At 43.9% G+C, this 27,675-nt stretch overlaps 1 protein-coding gene across 2 annotated transcripts in view; it reads right to left on the bottom strand.

Moving 5' to 3' along the window:
- Positions 1-27,289, bottom strand: part of CHD1 (chromodomain helicase DNA binding protein 1) — a 143,766-nt gene extending 116,477 nt beyond the window's left edge. The window contains exons 1-2 of one of the 2 annotated variants that reach the window (XM_089679116.1): positions 26,898-27,289; positions 263-430 (exon numbers count right to left, since the gene is read on the bottom strand). In XM_089679116.1, the coding sequence (XP_089535242.1) occupies positions 263-309 (47 nt within the window). In that variant the 5' untranslated portion in view covers positions 310-430; positions 26,898-27,289. The remainder of the gene's footprint in view (positions 1-262; positions 431-26,897) is intronic. The other variant, XM_089679117.1, reaches the window with a different exon arrangement.
- Between the last annotated feature and the right edge of the window lie 386 nt (positions 27,290-27,675).

Genomic DNA, 27,675 nt, shown 5'->3' with positions numbered 1-27,675 from the left:
TCCATTCAGGTACTGCAACATGGCTCACGCATGCGCAGCCAGCTGTGAAGCCAAAAGGAGTCACTGTGCCCCCCCACAGTTCGTATACTGGGGACAGAAGCCTGGTGAAGAAACTGGCCGGGTGAGGAAAGCTCTGGATCCTGGGACATGTGAGTGTCTCATTATTAAAATTCAGCAGCTACCGTTTTTGCAGCTGCTGACTTAATTTTTCTAGCAATGACTGAAGAACCACTTTAAGGAAGAGAAGAAAACAAAATCATACCTTGAATTTCCACTGCTATTACTTTCTTCATCGCTGTGCCCGTTCATTGTCAAATATTCACAGGTTTAAAAAAAATATGTACAAATCCTGAAGTTAATACTTGGTCATTAAGACGCTTGCCCGTTTAAAAGAAAAACACTGCAAGAAGAGTGACAATTCCCAAGAAACCTGCAGAAAAAAAAATGAAATATTAAAATTTTTTCCTGCCGCATAGATCATAGCAGAATACTTGAACAACTTCTTCCAGCAATTCTACACTTGGGAAACTAATGGGTTGTGCCAGACACAGTTTCTTATGACTATGTATTAACACATTGCTTGAGACATCATGATAGAGAAAAACAAAGCAATTAAACATGGAACGACACTGTATCTTGAGCTCCGCACAGTAAAAATGCTATTTATTCATTTTTAATATTAAAGAAACCCCCCGCCCCCCCCCATCCATCTAAAGTATGTCTCCATGCTTTATTTTACTGAGAAATCATATTGAAAAACACCCCCCATAACATTTCTGGTCGTGGCCATCTTGTGTAAGGGCAGATTTATGTAGCATCGACTTTCTGGAATCTCTCTGCCCTTAGTTGAGGCATACAAGCAGGAGGGAGTGCTTAGCTGAGAAAAGTCCCCCCTCCCCACCCAGCAGACTCCTGGGATGTATGACATCACTTGCCTAAGCAAGAAATCAGGAAGTAAATGAAGGAATGTAAAAAAAAAAAGTTTAACAAGTAAATTATTATTATTATTATTATTATTATTATTATACAGTATTTATAAAGCGCCAATAGTTCGTTCAGCGCTGTACATTACAAAGGGGGACAGAACATGTGACAGAACAATACCAATACAATGCAAAACATGAGGGGATTGAGGGCCCTGCTCTTTCGAGCTTACAATCTAGGAGGGAGGGGATGGTGACACAGGAGGAGATAGCTGTGGGGGATGGAGTGGTAGAAAGAGTGGAGGAGGTCGGCAAGTTAGCAGGGGGTGGGGTAGGCTTCCCTGAAGAGATGGGTTTTCAGGGTGCGCCTAAGGTAGGAGTAGGTGATAATCTGATGGGTTGGGGCAGGGAGTTCCAGAAGATGGGTGACACCCTGGAGAAGTCCTGGAGGCAGGCATGGGAGGAGGAGACCAGGGAACTAGAGAGAAGGAGGTCTTGTGAGGAGCGGAGTGTGCGTGCTGGGCGGTACTTGGATATTAGGTCAGTGATGTAGTTCGGGGCAGTATGGTGGACAGCTTTGTACGTTAGCGTTAGGATTTTGAATTTGATCCGTTGCGCAATTGGAAGCCAGTGGAGGGATTGGCAGAGGGGGGTGGCAGATACAGAGCGGTTGGAAAGGTGAATGAGTCTGCTAGCCGTATTCAGGATCGACTGAAGCGGGGATAGCCAGCGGCGAGGCAGGCCAGTGAGGAGGGAGTTGCAGTAGTCGCGTCATGATATGATGAGGGAGTGGATGAGCTGTTTAGTGGTTTCTGGAGTTAGGAACGTGCGGATTTTGGCGATGTTGCGGAGGTGGAGTCTGCACGACTTTGTTAAAGATTGGACTTGGGGTTGAAAGGATAGGTTGGAGTCCAGAATGACATCAAGTACTCGGGCCTGCAGGGCTGGTTTGATGGTAGCGTTGTTGGATGTGACGGAGAAGTCAATGGGGGGTGGTGTCCGGGCTGGGGGGAAGACAAGAAACTCGGTTTTGGAGAGGTTCAATTTAAGGAAGTGGAGTGACATCCAGTCTTATATGTCGCTCAGTAGGTGTGTGATTCGGGCTGAGACCAAGGGGGTGAGGTGGGGGGTTGAGAGATAGATTTGTGTGTCGTCGGCATAGAGGTGGTAGTTGAAGCCGTGAGAGTGTATGAGTTGGCCAAGGGAGGAGGTATAGATGGAGAAGAGAAGGGGCCCAAGGACAGAGCCTTGAGGGACCCCAACAGAGGGGGAGTGAGGGGGAGGTGGTAGCATTATAGGTAACGCTGAAGGAGCGTTGTGACAGGTAGGATGAGAGCCAGGAGAGAGCAGAATCTCTGAGGCCGAGGGAGTGTAGTATTTTGAGGAGGAGGGGGTGGTCGACTGTGTCGAAGGCCGCAGAGAGGTCAAGGAGTAGGAGCACTGAATAGTGGCCATTAGCTTTGGCGGTTAGCAGGTCGTTGGAGAGTTTGAGTAAGGCAGTTTCGGTGGAGTGTAGGGGACGGAAGCCGGACTGTAGGGGATCGAGGAGGTTGTTGTCGTTGAGGTGAGAGCATAGGCGGGTGTAGACTAGGCGCTCGAGGAGTTTAGATGTAAATGGGAGCAGGGAGATGGGTCTGAGGTTGTTCGGGTCATTAGGGTCCAGGGAGGGCTTTTTAAGTATGGGGGTGATGTGTGCATGTTTCAGAGGGGAGGGGAAAGTGCCGGAGGAGAGGGAGAGATTGAAGATGTGGGTGAGGGAGCGTAGGATGGAGGGGGAAGGAGGTCGTAGGAGTTGTGAGGGGATAGGGTCGAGGGAGCAGGTGGTGAGGCGGGCATCAGAGAGGATCTTGGAGACTTCCTCGATGGTAGTAAGGTCAAAGGTGCGGAGTGTTGGGGGAGCTTCAGTATGAGGAATGTAGGGTGGGGTGGAAGAGGAGGTCAGAGCAGTGGTGGGGCCGTGGGAGAGGGGTGATGAGGGGGTAGCTGAGTGAGGGTGAAGGGGGTTGGAGAGAGTTTGAGCAGCGACGAAGTCCCTGCGGGTTATGTCGAGGGGAAGGGGGGATAATATGATATTTGTTCCTATTTACGAATGCTAGCAGCATAAGGATTTAAAATAGTCAATGAGAGAGCGAAGCTCCACTCTAAAGTAAAACTATACACAAACATTTTCATTTCGGATAGGAGTATAAGGAGGGTTAGATCCCCTGTCAGATTTTTTTTTTTTCACCATCTCTTTCCCAATGGGGAGCTTTCCCTTCATTTCCTGTCCCATAGCAAAATAGGAAGTGAGAGGATATCCCTGCAAATTAAGGGAATTCCTTGGGGACCCACAGGTCACCAGAAGTAGTGTCCCCATTGAAAGATTTCCCATCTATTACTTTTCTACTGTTCACCGTCCCTCCCTCATTGTCTTTGTCCCCACTGCAGCCTGAGATAGTATAGACCAGCTGTCGCCACATCTCCAATTTCAGTTCCCTTCTAAGCTGTTCATTTTCTCATCTGTCCAGCCCATGTGACTAGAGTCACTCATGTGGGTGTGTACACAACCGTAAAAAACAAGACAGTCCCCTCTCTCTTTCCTCAATGTCCTCATATTGCTAAACACTATAGGGGTGGGATATAAGATGTTGATTAATGGAGACTTCATCACCCTCTTGAGTCCCAGAACATACACGCCAGAGACCAGCCTTTTTTAACCAGGGTGCCATCAGGTTTCTTCAGGGGTGTATTGGCAAAATGTCTAAAAATTGCCCAAAAACTGTAAACAAGCCAGCGGGTGGATGAAGCCAGCCTTCTAGTTACACAAAGCCACAGGTTTTCATTGTGCGCCATTACAACTCTTTAGCCGCTGGTGTCCTAACAACCAATGACATTATCAGTTGATAAGGAGGATGTCGGGTGCTTGCACAGCATCCTTGTTTACCCCTCTGTCAGAACTGGGGTCACATTAGCTGAGTTAGGAAGAGAAACTGAGGCAGAAGAGAAACATTAAAATACTAGTCAATACCAGTGTGCTAAGGTGTATCTGCTTTGGAAGAATAAATAATCTCTAATGTTGGGTGTGTGGATGTGGCTGCATTATGTAAAACTATTCGTTTTTTACATTTTAGAATAGTGTGCCTCCAGATTGTGCATACTTTTATAGGGTGCCTTGCCTGAAAAAAGGTTGACAAACATTGCCATAGACACAGGCTGGAGGGGAGTGACACAGCCTTTGATAGTGTGAAGTTAAAGCTATTATAAGCCAACTTAAACTCCAACTACACCATGTTATTGCAAAAACAAAAAAATAATAATTTGCTTTGAAATATAGATTTGTAATAGTTTGGTTCACACCTATGTGTTTTTCAGTGCATTTTCAGTTTTGCAGAAACACACTACAGTCCATTTAAAATGATTTCCTATGGGTCACGTTCACATCTCTGCGTTTTCTTAAAAGGGATGGAAAATATTCTGTGTCCCACCATTTAGGAGATAGTCTGTGTCCCTGAAACCGGTGATTTCACATGCGCTCTGAAGAAACTCTTCATACTCTTTACTGAGTCTCTTTCTCCGTAATTGGAGCTAGGTTTGGTAATTCAGCTTCGGAGTGAGGCTTGGTTTTCTAACATGAATGTGAAAGAGAGGCTTGGCTGCGATCGGGTTGTTTCCTACTCGTGCAGCTTCCCTTATTTACGGATGTGTGCTCATTTCCGGTATTTGGAATTAAGATGGATGCCGGTTTATTCCAAATTAAGGCTTGGTTGTTACTTATATAAGCGCGTTGGTGATCTCCTAGCCCCGGAAGACGTCTGGTTATGATGAAACGCGTCAGTGGGAGCCTCCCATCTGACGTCATCGCGTAAAATTGGCATTTTAGCTTGTTTCTGCTGATTGATGTTTTTAAGTTTGTAAGTGCATTTTCGCTCTTTTAAATAAATTCGCCTTAACTTACTGCGCTATGAGAGGCACCTGTTTATTTGCACATGAGTATATGTTGACCCCATAACAAAGGGGATGACCTGAGGAGCCTCAGGTGGTGCATGTGACCCAATCGGAGACACATGAGCCTGGACGGGATTATATATATTGGGCGTGTATTGACCATCTATAATTAAGTGGTCAAATGATCTGGTAAGCTTCCAATTTGATATCACGGTGGTGCAAATGCACAGTAGTGGTTATATTGGAATGAAGATTTTTCATCATTCATCACAGAAAAAAAGGGGACTGTTCTATACACTCTATAAGGACTGTTTTGTTTATATTTAATGTATTTGCTTTGTGGCAATGGTTCACTCTTGAGCACTTTCTTGTTCATCCTCTACTGGACATATATTATTCATAAATGTTTTGAGGTATTTATATTTTCATTTAGCACAAGAGTTTATTTAATTTGTGATTTAGAGGGGATATCCTCTTGGTGCATTTGCTGCTTTGTACACGATTAGGGTGGGGTATTTGCGCAGTTTAATTATTTTATATTCGAGCCCTGTGCTTTGCCTGAGACTCCCACATGCATGCACGGGAGTGATGTCAACGCGGCTCGGCCAATCAAGCAGCCACAGCCCATTAACCTGGAAGGAAGACTGGGTGATGATGAAAGCCCTATCAGTGGTGACAGCACTCCGCTGGAGGGCTTCTAAGACAAGTCTTTTATAATGTGCTAGTATGCGATGCGATTTTGCAGGGGAAAATATTTTTTGGAAGTTTACTACTGCTTTAAGACAGTAAATGGGTCAGGGTTAAGTCACTGTTGTTTGACTCCAAGTATATGTGTGTGTAGTCGCCATTATGTCCTCAAACTCCCCCCCCATGCCTTTCCCTTCGTCTTTTGGAGAATTCTGCGAATGGATTTTTTACAAATGTCAGTCTTATACGGTTTGTCCCATCCAATATAATTCACTTCTTCTGGACAGCTAAAGGAAGTGAATAAATAACAAAACTTTGTTGGAAAACCAAAAACCTATATGCTAATACTGGTGTTAGGCTGCATCTTATATGTCATATTTCATTATTTTGCACAAAACACTTTAATCTTGAACCCCGAGGTTCTTTGTTCATTAGAGTGCTTCCATACCAACAAATGGAAACCAGAACATTTGGTCATGTGATCAAACCTGTCAGTTTACAAATAACTGCCGAAGCTACACTCTTCCGAAAAATGTAAAAGCTCTGCAAAACAAAATAAGACCACATTTGACAAATATCCCACGTTCTTAAAAAAGGTACCACATATACCTAATGATTTTAGCACAAATTTCCAAACAGTTATGGTAAATATATACAATTCAGACCAAAGCAGAACTTTGTAGAAGCTGCTACCTGAAAACTTATGGGCCAAGTTGGACATATGATTCTAAGAATCATAAAACTTAGCTTTGAAAGAGAAAAATCCTCAAAAGAGGAACTAGTGGCAGAAATCCTAGTACAAAAAAACTGGAATATTAGTTTGACAGAAATTTGGAGGAGGCATGCAAAGACGCTTCCTCAGAAGCGGATCTATCTCCCAATAAGGCCTTACATGAGCTCCCCTAGAAGTTTAGCTCTCCTGGCAGCAGAACGCTAAACACGGCAAAAATGCGTGTAAACGCGGTACTGTATTTAGCACTTGGACATTTAATTTGATTAGCCACAGCATTTTCAACTGACATGAATAAACACCCAAGCGCTAAACGCGGCTATCGTTTAGACTCTAAGGCCTGGTTCACACCTATGTGTTTTTAGTGTGGTTTGCAGAAATGCACTACAGTCCATATACCATGGCTTCCAATGGGACAAGTTCACATCTATGCTTTTTCAGCCTCTGCGATTTTGGAAAGGTTCAGGGACTTTTTTCCCCCCGCAGCAGATTGCATTTTTGGTGCAATAGACTTCAATGGAACCTAACAAAAATACAAGTGTTGCCTTTTTTTGTTTTTGATGAGTTTTGCTTTTTTGGGCAACAGGAAAGTATTGAAAGCGACTTTGATGCGACTACACTCTCTGGCACTCAAGTAGCATTAAAGTCACATCCAAGTAGTCCAGGAACCTTTACAAAGTCGCAGCGACTTTGTAAAGGTTCCTACACTACTGTGATGTGCCTGTGATGCAACGTGAGTGCCAGAGAGCGTACAGTCACATCAAAGTCGCACACTTTTTTTTTTTTCAATTATAACCATAAAATGCATCAAAGACGCAGCAAAAATGAATGTTAAAAAAATGTGAAACGCGCCAAATATGCATCAATCGCAACAAGCATAGGTGTGAACCAGGCCTAAGGTGTGGAACTTCAGATGTCAAAACTTGGAACCCAATACCTCGATTCAAGAAGAATTAACCATGTGCTCAAGAAAGCCATATCCAACACTGTCCAGTGTAGGGAATAGATTACCCAGTCAGGTACCAGGCTAATTTACAATGTATCTGGGGGTAAGGACTTGGCAACCTCGAGATGCGATCTAACAGAGGTCAGATTAAAAGAAGAGCAAACAAGAAGAGCATGTTGACTCTTCTCCAAAGATGAAGGGAAAGGGATAGGTTCACAATGAGTGGAAAATAATAAGTTCATACGATTTAACCTCCTGTTGCGTTTGATACTTCAAGTGTATGGGCCGTACTGCTAAACACCTGCAATGCACACAGTTGTGGTGCACCATTTGCAGGGTTAGAACGAGCAACCACATATGTAAACATAGCCTTAATGTTTACCCAGGTCCCTTTTTGGGCCTTCTCGCTCCCGAAGCTCTATTTCTCTACGTCACTTTATTTATTGGTAAAGAGCAGTGCATGTAACTTGTGGTCAAGTGCACTGCTCAATGCACACAAATCCCCTAATGCATTGTACCCTGCATGCACTGTAATCACCAGACTCTAAATAACTAATGCGCTAACAGCAGCCCTTACTCAAGTGGTAAACATGGGGTTAAAGCTCACGGTTACTATTGTAACTAGGAGAGTGGTGTGGATTTTACCAGCCCGCAAAGGTCTCATTTAAAAGTGATTTGGGTGGCTCTCTCTCACTTTTATGGGGCTCTGAAGGTGTGCTGAGACCAAGGGAAACGGCTCCTGTGGTGAGGAACGAATGTTGCCCAATTCCCTCAGCGACTGATGAACATGTATTACGTAACTTCCAGGGTCACAGCTGTCATATCTCAGCTACTGAAGTCGAGGATACAGATAATCAAATAACAATGTTAGCCTGAATAACTACATTGGAGGGCAGGGAAAACACGGATGTCTTCATAAAGGATCCTGTCCTGTCCCCCATGCATACACACAAATGCAAACGTGCCAAGATCCCACACATGTACAGTGATTGTGTGACACATGTGAGGTATCAAAACATATGTTGGGGAGAAATCAAATATCACTCAACAAAAAAAAATTTAAAACGGCCACCATTTAAGATAATTAAAGTAACACTTTGAAATCACATCAGATCTCAACGGGGAAAAATACCATACTGGATATCTATAATGATATGGACTGGGTAATGTGTTAGGAACGTAAGGAGGCCCCATCGTTTGATAGAAATGAAAATGATCAACCTACAGAGGACTGAATTCAAAGACCCTGAAAATCAAAGTGAAAATATGATGCAGCAGGCTAGTCCATTTTGCTAAAATTTCATTGCAACAACTCAAAATGGTACTCAGTAGTTTGTATGACCCCCACGTGCTTGTATGCATGCCTGACAATGTCAGGGCATGCTCCTAATGAGACCACGGATGGTGTCCTGGGGTATTTCCTCCCAGATCTGGACCAGGGCATCACTGAGCTCCTGGACAGTCTGAGGTGCAACCTGGCAGCGTCGGATGGACCAAAACATAATATCCCAGAGGTGTTCTATTGGATTTAGGTCAGGCGAGCATGGGGGGCATTCATTGGTATCAATTCCTTCATCCTCCAAGAACTGCCTGAATACTCTCGGCATGAGGCCTGGTATTGCCATGCACCAGGAGGACCCCAGCACCCACTGCACCAGTGTAGGTTCTGACAATGGGTCCAGGGATTTCATCCCAATACCTAAAAGCAGTCAGGGTGCCATAGTCTACTCTGTACAGGTCTGTGCGCTCCTCCATGGATATGCCTCCCCAGACCATCACTGACTCACCACCAAACAGTCATGCTGAACGATGTTACAGGCAGCATACCGTTCTCCATGGCTTCTCTAGACCCTTCCACGTCTGTCACGTGCTCAGGGTGAACCTGCTCTTATCTGTGAAAAGCAAAAGCCAATAGAGCTCTATGGGGCTGGGCAGTGAGCACAGGGTCCATTAGAGGATGTCAGGCCCTCAGGCCACCCTCATGAAGTCTGATTGTTTGGTCAGAGACATTCACACCAGTGGCCTGCTGGAGGTCATTTTCTAGAGCTCTAGCAGTGATCATCCTGTTCCTCCTTGCACAGAGGAGCAGATACCAGTCCTGTTAATGGGTTAACCACTTCCCTACCTGGCACTTTGACCCCCTTCCTGCCCAGGCCAATTTTCAGCTTTCAGTGCTGTGACACTTTGAATGACAATTGTGCAGTCATGCAACACTGTGTCCAGGGGAGACAGCTCAGCACCAATCGCTACACCGCAGGCCCCCCGAGGTGCGCGTGCGCAGCTAGAGTGGGAGGACGTCATATGATGTCCACACAGAACGAGAGAGCCACCGCCCTTCCATCATTTCCTTATATGGCAGACAGGAGGTGGTTAAGGACCTTCTATGGCCCTGTCCTGCTCTCCTAGAGTAACGGTCTGTCTCCTGGAATCTCCTTCTCCATGCTCTTGAGACTGTGCTGGGAGACACAGCAAACCTTCTGCAATGGCATGTATTGCTGTGCCATCCTGGAGGAGCTGGACTGCCTGTGCAACTTCTGTAGGGTCCAGGTATGGCCTCATGCTACCAGTAGTGACACTGACCCTAGCCAAATGCAAAACTAGTGAAAAACAGTCAGAAAAGATGAGTAGGGGAACAAAATGTCAGTGGCCTCCACCTGTAAAACCATTCCTGTTTTGGGGGTCATCTCATTGTTACCCATCTAGTGCACCTGTTAATTTAACACCAAAGCAGCTGAAACTGATTAACAACCCCCTCTGCTACTTAACTGACCAGATCAATATCCCAGGAGTGTAACTGACTTGATGCTATACTCTGATTAAAAGGTGTTTCTTTCATTTTTTTTGAGCAGTGTACATACTTTTTGGGGGCTTAAAGTAATTTCTAGCAATAAATGCACTTTTTAACATGTGTGCAAAAAACTTAAAATATGGACCAGTAGACAAGTGGTTGTAAATTTTGTTATTTTTGTTATAACTAACATGTTATATTTGCCTGCTCTGCGCAATAGTCTTGCACAGATTTCCCCCCGATCCTCCTCTTTTTGGGTCCCCTTGTAGCGCTCCTGGCTCTCCCTCCCCCACCAAGTGCCCCCTAGCAAGCAGCAGCTATGGGGGCATTAGCACGTGCTCACTCCCGAGCTGGCACTGTACACCCAAAAGACGCATTCAGCATACCTCAGCCCCAGCTGCACTTCCTCCTCACTGTCTGATTAAGAGAAGAGGAAGCCAATGGCTCCTGCTGCTGTGTCTAAGCCAATGAAGATGGAGACAGCTGAGAGAGCACATCACTGTGCACATTGCTAGATTGAGAGATAGAACTCAGGTAGATATTGGGGGACAAGCTATATACTGAAGGTAAAAAAAAACCTTCAGCCTTTCAGTCTTTTTTCATTTATAGCACAAACAAAATCAAAAACCCAGTGGTGATTAAAGTGGTACCAAACACAGGACCCTGCATTCACTATATCTAATCTTACACACTACATGGAAATGCAATTATTTTAGTAAATATAAACTGCTAAATACCTTTTCTCATCAGCAGTTAGAAGTCTTGTGACTTCTATCAGTGTCCAGCTGAGCACTGGGTAAAGCTTGTAGGAGTTTTCTTTCTGCTCTAGGAGGATGCAAAACACTTGACCTCTTTCTGGACAGTGCTGATTGGCCCTGTGCTGATCACATTCACTCTCCCAAGAAAAAAAAAAAAAAAAAAACCTCTCTAGCAATACACACTAAACTAAGCATGTGCAGAATGGCTACAGGTGCAGTCTGTCTTATCAGGGGATAAGAACTTGGACATTTGAACGAAAGGTGGAGCAAAGACGTTAGGATCAAACAGCCTTTTTACACAATGCAGAGTATTAACCCCTTAGGTTCCACAGTGAGTATAACAAGCATGCTTTACTGAACATACACACTCATTTTTACTGTTGTGAGTTTAGTAACACTTTAAATATCACAAAAAAAAATCTCTATTTGTGTGAAAAAATTCTAAAAATTTCTCATAGGTACAGTGTTGCAATTGTCATTCAAAGTGTGACAGCGCTGAAAGGTGAAAATTGGCCTGGGCAGGAAGGGGGTAAAATTATTTGGTAGGACAATTTTTAAATTAAAGCGGAGCTCCACCCAAAAGGGGAAGTTCTGCTTTAAGCCTTAGTCCCCCGCACCCCATGAAGGATTTGCATCTTTGGGGAGCGGGGGGAGGGACGTTGTGTGTACCCGAAATTGACAGGTACCCACTTCTTCTTCTGAAAGCAGCGGAAGTTGTCCTCCTACCCTGCCTCCCCGTAGTCTTCTGGGACACGTGACAGGTCCCAGATGACTACGGGGCCATTCAGGAAGCGCAGCGTTACGTGCGCATGCAACACCCGGCTGTGAAGCCGCAAGCTGTCGCAGCCAGGTGCCCACACTGAAAATGCCAGCACCTTGAACACCAGGTGAAACAGGCTGCGGGGAGGACACCGAAGGATCGAGGGACAGATGAATGGCTGTTTTTTTTAAAGTCAGCAGCTACACTTTTTGTAGTTGCTGACTTATTTTTTTTACAGCGCGACTGGAACTCTGCTTTAAAGTGGTATTAAATTGTTACTAAACCCAGGACCCTGCACTCATTATATCCAGTCTCCCACAGTACACAAAACAAGGAAGTGCAATTATTTTAGTAAATATAATCTTCTAAATACGTTTTATCAGCAGTTAGAGCAGTCTTATGACTTCTATCAGTGTTCAGCAGAGCATTGGTTAAAGCTTGTAGGAGGAGTTTTCTCTAGGAGGATGTAGAACCCCTGAGCTCTGTCTGGACAGTGCTGATCACATGCACTCTCCCAAGAAAAAAAAAAACCTCAGAAAAAACAAGTTGGAAGAAGGGGAGGATCAGAGAAGTCAGGATCAAACAGTGTTTTTTTACACAATGCAGAGGATTAACCTCTGAAGTTCCACAGTGAGTACAAAAAGCATGCTTTACTGCATACACAGACTGATTTTACGGTTGTGGGTTTAGTAACACTTTAAACCACAAAACAGTGTAAAAAAAGAAAACTAATGAAGCCACTACATCTATTGATTGCAATCATGGCTGCTGAAGCATCCAGTTTAACAGAGGCAAATGTACGCTCACCGGCCAATTTATTAGGTATACCTTGATAGTACTGGGTTGGACCCCCTTTTGCCTTTAAACTGCCTTCATTCTTCATAGCATAGATTCAGCAAGGTGTTGGAAACATTCCTCAGAGATGTTGTTCCATATTGACATGAAAGCATCACACAGTTGCTGCAGATTTATTGCCCGATGTGAATTTCCCATTCTACCACATCCCAAAGATGCTCTATTGGATTGAGATCTGGTGACTGTGGAGGCCATTGAAGTACAGTGAACTTCTTGTCATGTTCAAGAAACCAGTTTGAGATGATTTGAGCTTTGAGACATGGTGCATTATCCTGCTGGAAATATCCATCAAATGATAGGTACACTGTAGTCATAAAGGGATGGACATGGTCAGCAACAATACTCAGGTAGGCTGTGGCATTTAAACAATGCTCAGTTGGTGCTAAGGGGCCCAACGTGTGCCAAGAAAATATCCCCCACACCATTACACCATCAGCCTGAACTGTTGATACAAGGCAGGATGGATCCATGTTTTTTCGCCAAATTCTGACCCTACCATCTCAATGTTGCAGCTGAAATTGAGACTCATCAGACCAGGCAACGTTTTTCCAATCTTCTGTCCAATTTTGGTGAGCCTGTGTGAATTGTAGCCTTCATTTCCTGTTCTTAGCTGACAGGAGTGGCACCTGGTGTGGTCTTCTTCTGCTGCTGTAGCCCATCTACTTCAAGGTTCGACGTGTTGTGCATTCAGGATGTTATTCTGCATATCTTGGTTGTAACAAGTGGTTATTTGAGTTACTGTTGCCTATCATCTCGAACCAGTCTGCCCATTCTCCTATGACCTCTGACATCAACAGGGCATTTTCATCACTACAACTGCCGCTCACTGGATATTTTCTTTTTCGGACCATTCTCTGTAAACCCTAGAGATGGTTGTGTGTGAAAATCCCAGTAGATCAGCAGTTTTTGAAATACTCAGACCAGCCCATCTGGCACCAACCACCATACTACATCCAAAGTCACTTAAATCCCCTTTCTTCCCCATTCTCCTGCTCAGTGTGAACTTCAGCAAGTCGTCTTCACCACATCTAGATGCCTAAATGCACTGTGTTGTGCCATGTGATTGGCTGATTAGCAATTTGTGTTACATAATTAGTCTGGCTGAAAAAAAAAAAAAAAAAAGTTATAATCCTATACCCACAGTTGATCCAGAGGAAGGCAAAAAAAAAAACCCCAGCAAAGCATGATCCAATTTGCTCCTGCTGGGAAAAAAAATTCCTTCCTGATCCCCACGAGAGGCAATCGGATATTCCCTGGATCAACTTTACCTATAAATGTTAGTATCCAGTTATATTCTGTGTAAATAAACAATCCAGGCCTTTTTTGAAGCAATCTACTGAGCTGGCCAGAACCAACTCTTGAGGGAGTCTATTCCACATTTTCACAGCTCTCACTGTGAAGAAACCTTTCCATGTTTGGAGATTAAATCTCTTTTCCTCCAGACGTAAACAATGCCCCCCTTGTCCTCTGTGATGACCTCAGGGTGAATAACTCTACACCAAGTTCACTATATGTACCACTGATGTATTTATACATGTTGATCATATCCCCCTTAATCTCCTCGTCTCAAGAGAGAATAAACTCAGTTCCTCTAATCTTTCCTCATAGCTGATCTCCTCCATACCTCTTATCAGTTTGGTTGCCCTTCTCTGTACTTTCTCCAGTTCCCAAATGTTCTTTTTGTGAATTGGTGCCCAAAACTGAACTGCATATTCCAGATGAGGTGTTACTAATGATTTGTACAGGGGTAATATGAGGTCTCTCTCTCTGGAGTCTATACCTCTTAATACACGGGAGGATTTTGCTCGCTTTAGAAACCTCAGCTTGGCATTGCATGTTACCAAGCAATTGAACTGGTGTACCTATTAAAGAGGAGAGTGTATTTGCACAGAAGCTGATGTCTAACCAGCTGAACATGCTATCACCCTACTCTCCATGGTACGTCATCATCACTGTGGTAAAGAAAGCAATAAGCAAAGGGAGTCTTCTGCCTAAACTTTCCTGCGCTCTTAAAGCAGAGCTCCACCCAATAGGGGAAGTTCCACTTTAAGGACTGCTCCCCCGCTCCCGATTAAGGATTGGCACCTTTGGGGAGCGACCGGGGGGGGGGGGGGGGGGGTTGGGGGAGGTTGAGCGGGTACCGGAATTTGACAGGTACCCGCTCCCACTTCCGGTCAGATCGCCTAGGCAATCGGAAGGTGTCCTCCCCTCCCTGTAGTCTTTTGGGACAGGTGACAGGTCTCAGAAGACTACAGGACCATTCACAAAGTGCAGCGCTATTCGCGCATGCGCAGTGGGAACCCGGCTGTGAAGCCGCAAGCTATCACAACCAGGTGCCAACACTGTGAAGACGCCGACCTCCTGGAATACAGGACGGCCGGTGAAACGAGCTGCGGGGGACACACCACGGGACCGAGGGACAGGTAAATGGCTGTTTTTTAAAAGTCAACAGCTAGTTTTTGTAGCTACTGACTTATTTTTTGATAGGTTGAGTGGAACTCCGCTTTAAACACTGAGGCTGTTGAAGCATTGCCAATTCATTACATGGGGGTGAAGGCATTATGAAAACTATTTCTAAGACTCAAAATTAAATTCACTGAACTCCACATTGCCATAGCACACAGTGCTGTTGAAGGTGAGTAGAAGGAGCCAACCATCACAGCGGGTACCAGGAGATCAACATTCCTGAAGTGTAAGTTTCTGAAGAGATTTTAGAAGATTTTTCTGCAACAGAGCAATGCTCGCCACAGCAGAAGAGATATTTACTCAATTCTTTTGCACAGACAGCTTTATTGGCAATTTTATTTTCTCAACAAGGTCACTTGATGAATGCGGTAGTGCTTCTGTAACATGACAGGAGCATTACTAGACCATGTGAGAACTTGCTTTTTATTTGTAACAGATAACATCTGCTAAAAGAAAAAAAGTGTTTTTTTTTTTTTTTTAAAAAAACATACTTATCTAAGTGGATGCAGCATCGGTCCGATGCTGCATCTGTCCCCCGCCGGCTCTAAGACTGAGAACTGAGCCATCAAACACCGTTGATGGCTCAGTTCTCAGTGCTCCATAAGCAGAGGGCTGATGGCTGTTGGTAACACACTGGAGCACTGGGCTAGAGGGGACGGGAGCAGCTGATTGCTGAGAGGCTAAGCCAGTTGCCAGTCCAGACATCTGTGTGTATCCCAACTTTAAATTCAGGATCTTTCCCCAGCATGAGCAGGCTGAGTGATGTCAGAAGACAGTGAACTTCAGCCAGCTATCAGCTGAAAACCGGTCTCAGGAGTGCAGATCGAACTGCATGCCTGTCACTCACGGGAGAAGTACAGCCAAAAAAGCTTTGGCTGTACTTCTCCTTTAATCTAAGTTCCCCTACCCCACACTAGGCACCACAGTTTAACAGATGTTTCCTTTATGTTCAGTGACCCCTTTCTGACAATGTTCTCTAACTGCTTAGAAAAACCTCAGCATTCAGGGGGGTTTGAGTGGGGAGGTATACCCACCCAATGTGCTATAGAAGTGATCTATTATTAGATCCAGGTCACATGGTGGGCCCAATTAAAGTCAAACCTTTATTACTCTAAATCCTCATGCACACTGGACATTTTTACAGCGGCTGTTTTTGGCTTCTGGCGTTTTTTCTACAGCCAGTAAACTCCCCAGCATGTTATCCTGTGTTCATGTACACATAGACTTTAATCAGCGTTTTTTGGCAGGAGCGTTTTCTGGCTGCAAAAAAACCCAGAACTAGAGAGTTTCAGGAGGTGTTTTTTAGCTGTAAAAATACTCTAATACTGATAAAAGCTGAAAACCGCTGATAAAAGCTGAAAGATGCTAAAAAAAAAAAAAAAAACGCAGCTATCCAGCGTTTGAGCGTTTTTGAGCCTGAAGATTCAGTGAGAAGATAACTTTGCTAAAAAAAAATGCAAACGCTGAAAAACACCAAACAAAAATAATGCAAAAACGTATAAAAAAACGCAAAAAAACAACTCACATTTTTATTGCAGCATTCTACAGCTAATACTACTGGTGCTTCTATAACATCCACTGTGCACGAGGCATTATGCAGTCAGGCTGCATATACAATAATGAATATGCGCACTTTTTTCTACATACAATATGCTGCAGCAAAGTTAAAGCGCCCTGTGCTTGCAGCACATTGGAGAGTAGGTTTGCTGCTCTCTTACATAGGGTAGCACTCTAGGTCTTCAGCAGTCCAACATGCCCTTGAACACTGCGCCAACTAACAGCACAACGCAAGCTCAAGAAGAATGAGCACTACCAATTATCTAACATCTTAAATTTATCACATTGTTCAGCAATCTACTGTGAACTAAAGAAATCCACCACTCTATTTAATAGCTATGATAAAAGAAGATGGTGTTTGTAGTCAAACCAGACTAGCAGCCTAGGTCAACAACACTACCTCGACACAAACAGTGCAGTGAGGGGACAACGTTACTGCTAGAATCTCCAGGTGCAAATAAATAATGTTGGGAGCGAGGCTTAAGGGCATGCTCTAACAAAATCTTAAATGTCAGAGAAAATACAGAAGTTTTATAGGTTGCTATATCTACCACGCTATATATGCAGTTGTCATCTATCACAGATTTTCTTTAAAACCAAACTTCAAGAACTATAGAAGATAAAAAAAAAAAAAAAAAACACGTCTATAAATCAAAAATCAAATACCCTTCTAGCTGACAATTCCATCATGCTGCATGCATATTCAGTTCTGGTCATCCTATTTTGTAATTCACCCACTTCTGTCAAATCCAGGAAAAACACTTGTTTCTCCTGGTCCACCCTTACAACTTCCTGGATCGACTCCCTGCTCATGGGACAGAGCTAAAGATGTCAATTCATCAATAGATGTGCAGGCTGGGGGTGGTGAGAAAAGCATCACTGCTTAACTTGGACAGAGATGTGCTTCTCACCTGGGTATGCAGCAATGAAAAGGTGTGTGAAACACATGCATACATTTATTTAAAAGTGTCAATTGGCAATTTCCCTAGTTTTCTATAATAGTAATTTGGAAAAATTACCAGTGAAAGCATTGCTATGGGGCCTGTTCATCTGGGAAAATAATACAGGTCAGGGGTGTGGAAATGTTTTTAAAAAACTACTTGTCTAATGACTAAATTGGGGTTCCAATCTACTTGTCCCTCATGACAATCTACTTGTCCTGATTAAAAAAATTATATATTTTTTGCAAGATGGAAAATATGAAGGGTTGCTGTTTTATTAGGCAGAGGTGCTTTTAAAAGCAAAAAGGGGATTTCTGGTGACAAATGTTTAAAGTTTTTTATTTTTTTGCTAGAAAATTTCTTTGAATCCCCAAACATTATATATATTTTTTTTTAAACAGAGGCCCTAGAAAATAAATTAGTGGGTGTTGCAAATTTATTATTTTGCATTCAAATTAAAAAAAAAAAAACACAATAAGTAAACCCAAATTTCTGGTAAAGATGATGTTAGGCCAAGTAAATACATATCAAACCTGTCACTGTGCCGTGCAACGGCTTCAAACGACATAAATTTTTCTATCCATGACACATGCGTTTGCACGTGAGCACAGGAGGCAGGGATGATTTAAAATTTCTTTTTTTTTGCCATTACAAGAAATGTAAACATCCCTTGTGACAGCGACAGGTATCCTTTAAGGAGAAATATGGGAGTCAATAAGACCCAGATTCCTCCTCTGCCCTTAAAAGCATTTGATCACACCAAGATTGGTGTGATCAAATGCTTTCCATTTTTTAAACTGGCACTTCCTGGTCATCGCTTCCGGTTTCCTATATTATAGGAGGTGGACAGAGTGGTTCCAGTCTTTGTCTGCCTCTCAGAAGTGTAGCTAGAGCCTTAAGGGCCCCATTGCACAAAATAATGAAAGGCCCCTGGGTCCCTTTCCATCAGTCCCGAGACTTTTCCCACTGATCCCAAGGCCTTTTATTATGACCCCGCAGTGGGCCCCTTTCCTGTCATCTTGGGGCCCTCCCATGGTGGCAGAATGCCAGGGCCCGATAGCAAATGTGACCTTTGAGAGCCTGGTAGTTCCGCCAACTGTGTACAGTCACCAGGGATCTTCTAGCAATAAAAGTTTAATTGCTAGAAGATCCCTGGTGATTGGACATGATTAATCATTTTATTGCTGGCAGATGAGACCCCAGTTGGAAGTGCATGATTAACCCTTTCAGATGTGTTGGAAGCCTATGATTAACCATTTCACTATTAACCAATCCCAAATGGAAATGCATATTTCCACCAGGGATCTGCTAGCAAAGAAATGGTTAATCATACATTTCCAAAACAGATCTGAAAGGGTTAATCATGCACTTCCAACTGGGATCTCATAAGCCAGCAATGAAAGGGTTAATCATGTCCAGTCACTATCTTCTAGCAATGAAAGTGTTAGCATGTGCTTCCTGATCATTATCTCTCCATCACTATACAACACACATACCAGTCCTGCAGCCTTCTCTCGCAGCACACCTGTGGCAAGGAGTGATCACCTCTGAGGCTGGCCTCACCCTCTCCTCGAGTGCGGCCCAATCACTACGAGCTCCGCGGCAGGCTCTACCTCGGGGATGAGTAGGACAATCTCTCCCTAGCATGCACTGTAGTGGATTCCACCATTGCCGCCTCTATTATCAGCCAGCAGAAAAGCTGGCTAGTCGATGGGGACAGCGCATGGGTGGGAGGCTCTAATGCAGGCCATAGATGGGGAGAAAAACGGCAGATTTTCGGCCGATTAACGAACTATCGGTCGGTCTAAAAAACTTACCTGACCACCAATTATTACGAAAATCGGCCGATTAATGAGTAACCTGTAACGGGAAATGATGTCATTTTGTGGCCTTTGTGATCCTTTTTCGGAAAACGATCGTTCGTTTTTGACCATCAATGAGGATAAAGTCGGGCGTTTTTCGAAAATTTTCCAACATCACCGATAATCTGAAAGTCCAAAATACACGAAAAACGGCCGACAAAATCGTCCACTAACGATAAGATAATCGGCCGGTTTTATTTTCGGACGAAAAATCGGCCGTTTTTCTCCCCATCTATGGCCTGCATAAACCTTGCTGCTTGCCTGCAGCAGGGCTAAATCTAAAAAGAAACTTCTTGCCCGGTACCCGAAACTGCATGTCCCGGACATCAGATGATAGGAATTCAACATCCCTGCAGGTGCTTTTCTGGTGCAACAATGCTCATTTGGGGCTCTATAAACTTTGATGGAGGCACACAAAAAAAAAAAAACACACACGTGCATTGAAAACAGAAGCACAGGTGTTAAGCATATGCCAATTCGTGATAAAGCACAAAAAAAAAAACAAAAAAAAAAAAAACAATTGCACTTTCAAGTTTGCAGATTCAGAAACTTAGAATACATTCGCTATTACTTCATGCTATTAGTAGATATTCCTCAAAAACTACTAGAGCCACCATTGCGAAAGCCGGAGCATAACATGCAAATATAAAGAACTGTTTCCTGGTTTAAGATCAATGCAAACAAGTCTCAAATGCAGGCAGCTGCTTCAATGTATTTCATCGGTTACTAAATACTAAAGAAACTGAAACACTGCTGAATAATGGACAGTAATACAAAAAAAAAAAAACACAGGCACATTAAATATTAAAAGTACAACAGAGTCACTCTGCATTTACTAAATATATATATATATATATATATATATAAATAAATAAATAAATAAATAAATAAAAGCACACACACAAAACTATCAGCTTCAGACGATTTCTTTGTATTTTATGATTTTACGACTGTTTTGTTCCAGTCACAAAAATAATAATTAAGAATGTGTTTTCTAAAAATGCATACTGTGTTCTAGATAATATACAATATGTACCCTGAAAAAGACCATTGTTTGAAACGCGTTGGATTACTTCATATTAGTTCTGCTATTATGAAGCAAAAGTAAGCCATGACGTGTGATTTTATCATTTTCGTTCAATAAAGAAATCTGTGATGGTAATGTTGTTACCATATCTATCGATAAAGTACCTGACAGCCCCAGCTACATGTATAATTTGTGAACACTGTTGAGACTTTAGAGATGTTGGCACATTTGCATATGTAGTAGTACTTAAAGTAGAACTATAGGCAAAATATTTTCATTTTGGATAGAGTAAGGGAGGGTTATAACCCGTCAGTATTTTTCGCCATCTGTGCCCCATTGGTGGAGATTTCCCTTCACTACCTGTCCCATAACCAAACAGAAAGTAAGAGGAAATCCCTGCAAATTAAAAGGAATTCTTTGGGGACACCCAGGTCACCAGAACTAGTGTCCCCATTGGAAGATTTCCCCCCTAATATATTTCTAGAGACAACCCAAAATTTAGGATTTTTCTTTTACTTTCTCTTTCAATGAAATGGTAAACAGGACAAATAGAGAAGGGCAATCTCCATAACGACAGGTGTTCTAATCCCTCTCCACTCTATTCTAAACTATTAAAAAAAAAAGGTTTGCCTTTAGTTATATTTTATGTATATTAATTCATTTTATCAGGATACTATTTTTCTGTTTTCCTGTCCTGATGACAACCTCTCTGCTCATTTGTTGTCCTGCTGTCAGAGAGAGAGGATGTGGGGACAGCAAAAACAATCTTTCAGGTATATTTAAACTTCAGAACAAAACAATTTGGTTGGACCTGGGTATTTAACCTCCAGAGGATTTACCCCACTTCCTGACCAGGCCATTTTTTGCAATACAGCGCTGCGTTACTTTAACTGACAATTGCATTGTCATGCAACGCTGTACATAAATTAAATTTATGTCCTTTTTCTTCCACAAATAGAGTGGTGGTATTTGATCGCCTGTGCGGTTTTTATTTTTTGCGCTATAAACAAAAAAAGATCGACAGTTTTGAAAAAAAAAATATTTTTTCTTTTTAACTTTTTGCTATAAAACATGTCCAGTACAAACATTTTTTAAAATTCAAAATTTCTTCATAAATTTAGGCCAAAATGTATTCTGCTACAGGTCTTTGCTAAAAAAAAATCCCAATACATGTAAATTAATTGGTTTATGTGAATGTTACAGCGTCTACATATTTTGTTTTATACTAGTAATGGCAGCGATCAGCGACTTATAGTAGGACTGCAGCAGGCATTCTGACACTGGGGGTGGGGGGACTGACTAACTGCCACGGACATCCCCAGTGACACTAATACAGTGATAATAAAATGCACTGACACTGTACTAATGACATTGGGCAGAAAGGGGTTAACATCTGGGGGCGATCAAAGGGTTAACCGTGTGCCGTTTTACTGTGTGTGCTTTACTAGGGAAACATACTGCTGTGTGTATTCTCTGCCGTGCAGAAAAATACAGAGGCATGTTACTGCTGGCAGGAGAGAGACCTGTGTTTTTTCTACATGGCGATCAGCGGGTGCCAGCAGGGAACCTCTGGCTGGGACCCGTTGATCTACAGCTGTAACCACCAATGGTGATGCAGATAGGGCGGCGCGCGCCCCCTACCCGGAAACATGATTTTGCACAGCCCTGCAGCAGTAGTTCTGTTGTAAGGCAGTAGGGAAGCGGTTAACATTAGCAACAGGAAAAAATACTTTTCAAGGCTGCTGCCAATCAGGTGTATTATGGAAGACTGCTGGATTTAGGAATAGTCACTGTCTTGCTCTATGATCTTCATGACACTGATGTCAGGACTCACTTCTACTGCATCTTGCTTTTTTTTGCTTAAAATGGGATTGAAGTCTAAAAAATTATAAACCGCTGACAAGAAGGGTTTTCATGACAGAAGAGACCCTATTGGTCTCTTTTGTCATAAATGCTTCACCCTGCCTGTTTTATTGGTCATGTACACCGAGCCAGACAAACACAGCTCAGTGTACATTTGCGGCACCCTCTCTGTGCCATGATGACGCAACTCCCATGCATATGCACAGAAGTGGCACCATACCAGCCTGGCCATTCAAGCGGCTGAACACAAAAGACCAGGAAAAGATGGAAATGCTCGTGGCAGCATCATTTGCCACAGCTGCCTTAAAGCGGATCTCCACCCAAAAGGGGAAGTTCCGCTTTAAGCTCTTATCCTCTGCTCCCCATTAAGGATTGGCACCTTTGGGGAGCAAGGGGGTACCCAAATTTGACAGGTACCCGCTCCCACTGTGATTGCCTAGGCGATCAGAAGCAGAAGTTGTCCTCCCCCCTGCCTGTAATCTTCTGGGACACGTGACAGGTCGGAGAAGACTACGGGGCCATTCAGGAAGTGTAGCGGTTCTCGCACGGTGGGCACCCGGCTGTGAAGCCACAAGCTGTCACAGCTGGGTGCCCACTCTGAAGATGACGGCGCCAGGGAGAGAAGATGGCCAGGTGAAACCGACCGCTGAACCGAGGGACAGGTAAGTGGCTGTATTTTAAAAGTCAGCAGTTACAATATTTTCATATGGAACTCCGCTTTAATATTCGGTGTATATAAGAACATTCTGCTGTAGGACCCACATCACACCTGAGCGATTTGAACTGCATTTCCAGAGGTGCTTCAATGCAAGACACAAGATTCCTATTCTATTAGATTGTGCCTGTTCACATCTGAGTGATGTGCTGCTGCTGCGAAACGCTCAGAAAGTACAGGAGCTCCTCTGGGGCATGATCACATGTTTCAATGACAGCACCTGAAAATCATACGTAAATCTACAATGGCACAAAAATGCTCATAGGTAAGGCCAACCTTACACATTACACCACACAGAATATATATTGTGTAGTGCCAAGAAATTAAGTGAGAAATTACAGTTGCAATACAAGACAGGGGGCAGCTGCTCCTGAGTGCCTAAAGCAAAACTACAATGCATCTGAGCACCAAAAACACTATTTAATTCATTTTTAATATTCAGAGCAAACTCCCCCATCCATCCATGCTTTATTTTGTTGAGAAATCACTTAGGGCTCGCTCACACCTGACTAATTTCTAACTCTTGACAAATGCCTCTATAATGTTTGACAGGCATTTGGGAAGCAGTTTTAACGTTCCCCAAATGCCCTATGAGCATTTTTGAGGCGTTTGCCAAGCGTTAAAACCACACCAAACGCCTATAATGAAATTTAATTGTATTAACGCTCAGCAAATGCCTGCCTGATTGGACATGAGGCATCAATTTTGCTGTGACACTAACACTTCAGTGTGAACAGCACTGTGTGCTGCCATGTGTAGAATTTTCATAGGTGTTTGAGGAGTGTTAAAAAAAAACTCTTCCCAAACAGTTAACGCCTGCTAAAGCTAGTGTGAACTTAGCCTTAGAAAAACAGACACTTTAATTTTTTTTTTCCAATTTTTACAGTCACTTTAATGGGGTTTTTTTTTTGATCACTTGTTTAAGAATGTAAACATCCCGTACCAGCAATACACATGTGACAGGTATTTTTATGGAGGAATCTGAAGTCTATGAGATGTCCCCTCCCGCTGCTTGTACAAGAGAGTTGACCGCCGGCTATAAAAAAAACAGTACCGGGGTGATGCCTGCACACCACCAAAAGTCCAGCAATGTACAGGTATGTCGCTGGTCCCGAAGTGGTTAATAACAAATACCATGCATGTCCAAGAAAATGGTGGAGCCAGGAGCCATACATGATACAATTTTCTTGAGAATTTTGCTTTAGTTTTACCAAAAACCATATAATAGAAGGTCAAAACTAAACAACACTTTCAGTTGTATCCAATTAGGCAGGCCCTTGTGCTACATAGTTGAAGGTAAATCTAAAGGAAATTGACCAGAAAACTGTATAGTGTATGGCCAGCTTTAGAGTGCCCAATTGGCCAGACAGATCCCACACCCTGCTGAAAGCCTTCTACCAACACTGCCCATACACAAGTGCACCTGATTTGCCCAAATCTACCAGCTGTTGATCACAAAATGATCAAAGTCCGGGCCACCTTCACTGACATTACAAACCTAGATCTATGCTACACACACAGTGAAGGTTAGCAATGATCAGTTCTGCAAACAGATAAAGAAATTGTTGCCAGAGACAGCCCCATCATGCTACTTCTACCTACTAAGGGGCAAATCTTTAAAGTGCACTAACGTGCCTATAGCGTTAATGTACCTTTCGGAACCATTGCACAGGTGTTTAGGTCATGGCAGGCAACACTCCCTAAAACACCCAGCAAGATATTTATACTTTTACAGGTATATGTTTACACCTGTGTGAATGTTGGATAGAATGGAGGGATTAGAGCACCTAACAGTTTTTGCTGTCAATGCCCGTCAGGAAGATTCACCTTCTATATTTTTCCTGTTTACCATTATCATTGAAAGTGAAAGAAAATCCCAAATTCTGGGTTGAAAACAGATGGCTAAGAGGGGAAATCATCCAATGGGGACCCTAGTTCTGGTGATATTCCGGGATTCCCTCATTTCCTGTTTTGACTATGGGACAGGAAGTCAAGGGAAATCTCAGTGGCACACCGATGGCAAAAACCTGACAGGGGTTATAACCCTCCCTTACTATCTGAAATGAAGAAAAAGTATATTTAGTTACACTATAAATGCAGAACTCTGATGCCCAACTTTTGGCCGTACAGAATATGATGGGTGGCTCTTAGATCTCAGCAGTCTGTAGTGGCAACATAAGTGTAATAGCATTGATCTCTACAAGCCTCGTGTAACATGTTCCCAGTTTTTGTCTTCTCTGGCATATTTTATTTATTTCAGGTACTTATATAGCGCCGTCAATTTACGCAGCGCTTTACATATATATTGTACATTCACATCAGTCCCTAACTTACATTCATACATACACATACTAGGGACAATTAGACAGGAGCCAATTCACCTACCAGCATGTCTTTGGAGTGTGGGAGGAAACCAGAGTACCCGGAGGAAACCCACACAGGCATAGGGAGAACATGCAAACTCCAGGCAGGTGGTGCCGTGGCTGGGATTCGAACCAACAAACCTAGTACTGCCAGGCGGAAGTGCTAACCCATATCCCAAGCCAAATATCTAGCAAGTCCTTACTCCTGACCCTCCTATCCTCTAACAGGCTCCATGCACACTAGCAGTTTTTTCTGCTCCTAGAAGCTATATAGTGCAATCCTATGTGTCCACGCACACTACGTTTGGCTAGTAGCGTTTTTCAAGATTCAGAATTCAGGAGAAGAAAAATAATGTCCTTTTAGAGTTCTTGGGAGCATTTTTCTAGCAGAAAAAAAAACGCTGAATGCTCCTAAATGCTACTAAAAGACCCCTAACAGTTTTTTTTCCTAGCTTTTTTTTTTTATGTACTGTAAAAACGCTAATAAAAAATGTGAACGCTCCTAAACGCTACTACAAGCTGACACAAAACACTATTATCAGCGTTTTCCATTCAGGCTTTTTTTTTGCTTATAAAAAAAAACTAGTGTGCATGGAGCCTTAGGCTCCGTGCACACTTTTGCAACTTTGGGCACAAAGTTGTATGGCAAGTCAAAGCCCATTGTTTAATGGCATCTGATCTATGGGCGTTAAAGTCGCAGTGAAAAGGTTCCTGCATTAGTTTGATGCGACTTGAGTCCCAGAAAGTGTAAAGTCGCACTAGAAATCATGTGAATTTGGAGTTGCACAAGTGTGAATGGAGCCTTAGATCTGTAGTTTGACAGTCCTCTCAAGCATTACATACTGAACATTATGTGTGGCCCTCTGGTGATATCAGGGTCCACATTAGAGACCTCCTCTAAGTCATACAATGACAACCACTGGTTTAGAGGCATAAAAAAAAAAAATTTTAAAAAAGGGGACAAAGAAAAACACAAAAATGCATGAAGCTGGTATTCTTGCCAGTAGGATGCATTTATACACGCGCGTCCATACATGACATTGGCGGTAAGTTTTCTGGCATTAGAAGTCCAGCCTATTTGGAGGCTACAATCATACATCTGTGTGCATGACACCTAACAATTAGGCCACATTCACATCTAAGCGTTCCAGAAACTGGCAAAAAGCACATCCAAACGCTCACAGTGCCGTTATTTCCTAATGACTCCCCCAATGCGGGTTGCAGTCGCGTGAACAGCGCTAGGCTTGATGACCCCCACCAAAAAAGCTACTTTGGCAGATTTGTCACATGTAGGGCTGCCCCTTCAGGTGAACACTGCATTATGCTGTCGCTCGGATGTGAACGCAGCTGTAATAATAGCGCAAGCAGGATTAGCGGTTTTCACGCAGGTTTCTGCGCAGATCCCTAGAAGGCACAAGTGTGAACGCAGGCTTGCGATCACAGGTCTGATGGGTCCAGGAATCGGTGTGAAGGTGTTCTATTCCACGTACAGCTCTTGGTGAGGAGTGTCAGACATCGCACAGATGGACACACATATACAGATGGACACACACATACAGATGGCCGGGGATGTGAAGCAATAGTCAGAAAGCCCCGGGCGGTGCTGGGCTCTCTGGGCCCGTGTGATCAGGGATGGTAGAAGAAGCCTCGGTCTCTTCTGGCCCATCAGGCGCCAGCGCGGGCCTACCATCCCCGATCGTCCCTCCTCCCCCATAGCGCACATTCCTCTTACCCTCCTCTCCTCCTCCTGGGTGCTCCGGTCACATAGAGGCCTGGCTGTGTGCGTGCGGGCCGGGGCCTGCACCTCCTTCCGGCTCCCCCTCCAATCCCCGCTCAAGGAGACTTCTATCGTGCCTTTGTTTACAGTACAGCAGGCCGGCCTCGCTCTGCCTTTCCTCAACACCGTCCGACACACCGGAGCCCCGTGAAGGTAAACGCCCCTTCCGCCGCTGGCTGCCTCACGGCGACTCGTTCGCCCCCCCCAGCCACCAAGCAGCTCCTTATCTCCAGGAAGCCGCCATGACGCCGCCGAGCTCCTCAGAAACTCCTCACGATGGATGGAAACCCCGGGCGTGACGTCACGGCAGCGCTGCAGAGCGCGTAACTCAGGCCGTAGATTCAGACGAAAGCATCCCGGCCCGCCCCCTCCCCTACACTCAGCAAGTGTAACTGGAGCTCAGGATGAGGAGGCGTGGTTGCTCGGGTTTCGGTTCCACCCGCGCAGCGGCGGGAGCGTGCTTTTGGGGAAGGTAGGCGGGGTTTTGAGTCTAGTCCTAGAAAGTGACGCACGCTGCGTACTTCCGCTGTGTACTCTCTGGGCTGTGAGGCGCTCTGTATGGATGGGTGAATGCTGCTCACCCAGCGAGGACGGCTGACTGACTGGCGGAAGTGGTTGCTGTCGGTGAAATTGTTAGAGGTTCAGGGCGGTGTGCGGGTGGAGACCGCGACTGGCTTCTCTTCAGTGACTGTGGGCCTCCTGTGTTCGCTGCCACACCGGTCTTCAGGAGTGC

The sequence above is a fragment of the Staurois parvus genome, unplaced genomic scaffold (assembly GCF_062004578.1).
Source record: "Staurois parvus isolate SC_StPar_1 unplaced genomic scaffold, SC_StPar_1.0 ptg000218l, whole genome shotgun sequence".
Lineage (NCBI taxonomy): Eukaryota > Metazoa > Chordata > Amphibia > Anura > Ranidae > Staurois > Staurois parvus.
The sequence above is the reverse complement of the archived record's forward strand: the minus strand, read 5'-3'. Positions and strand labels throughout refer to the sequence as shown.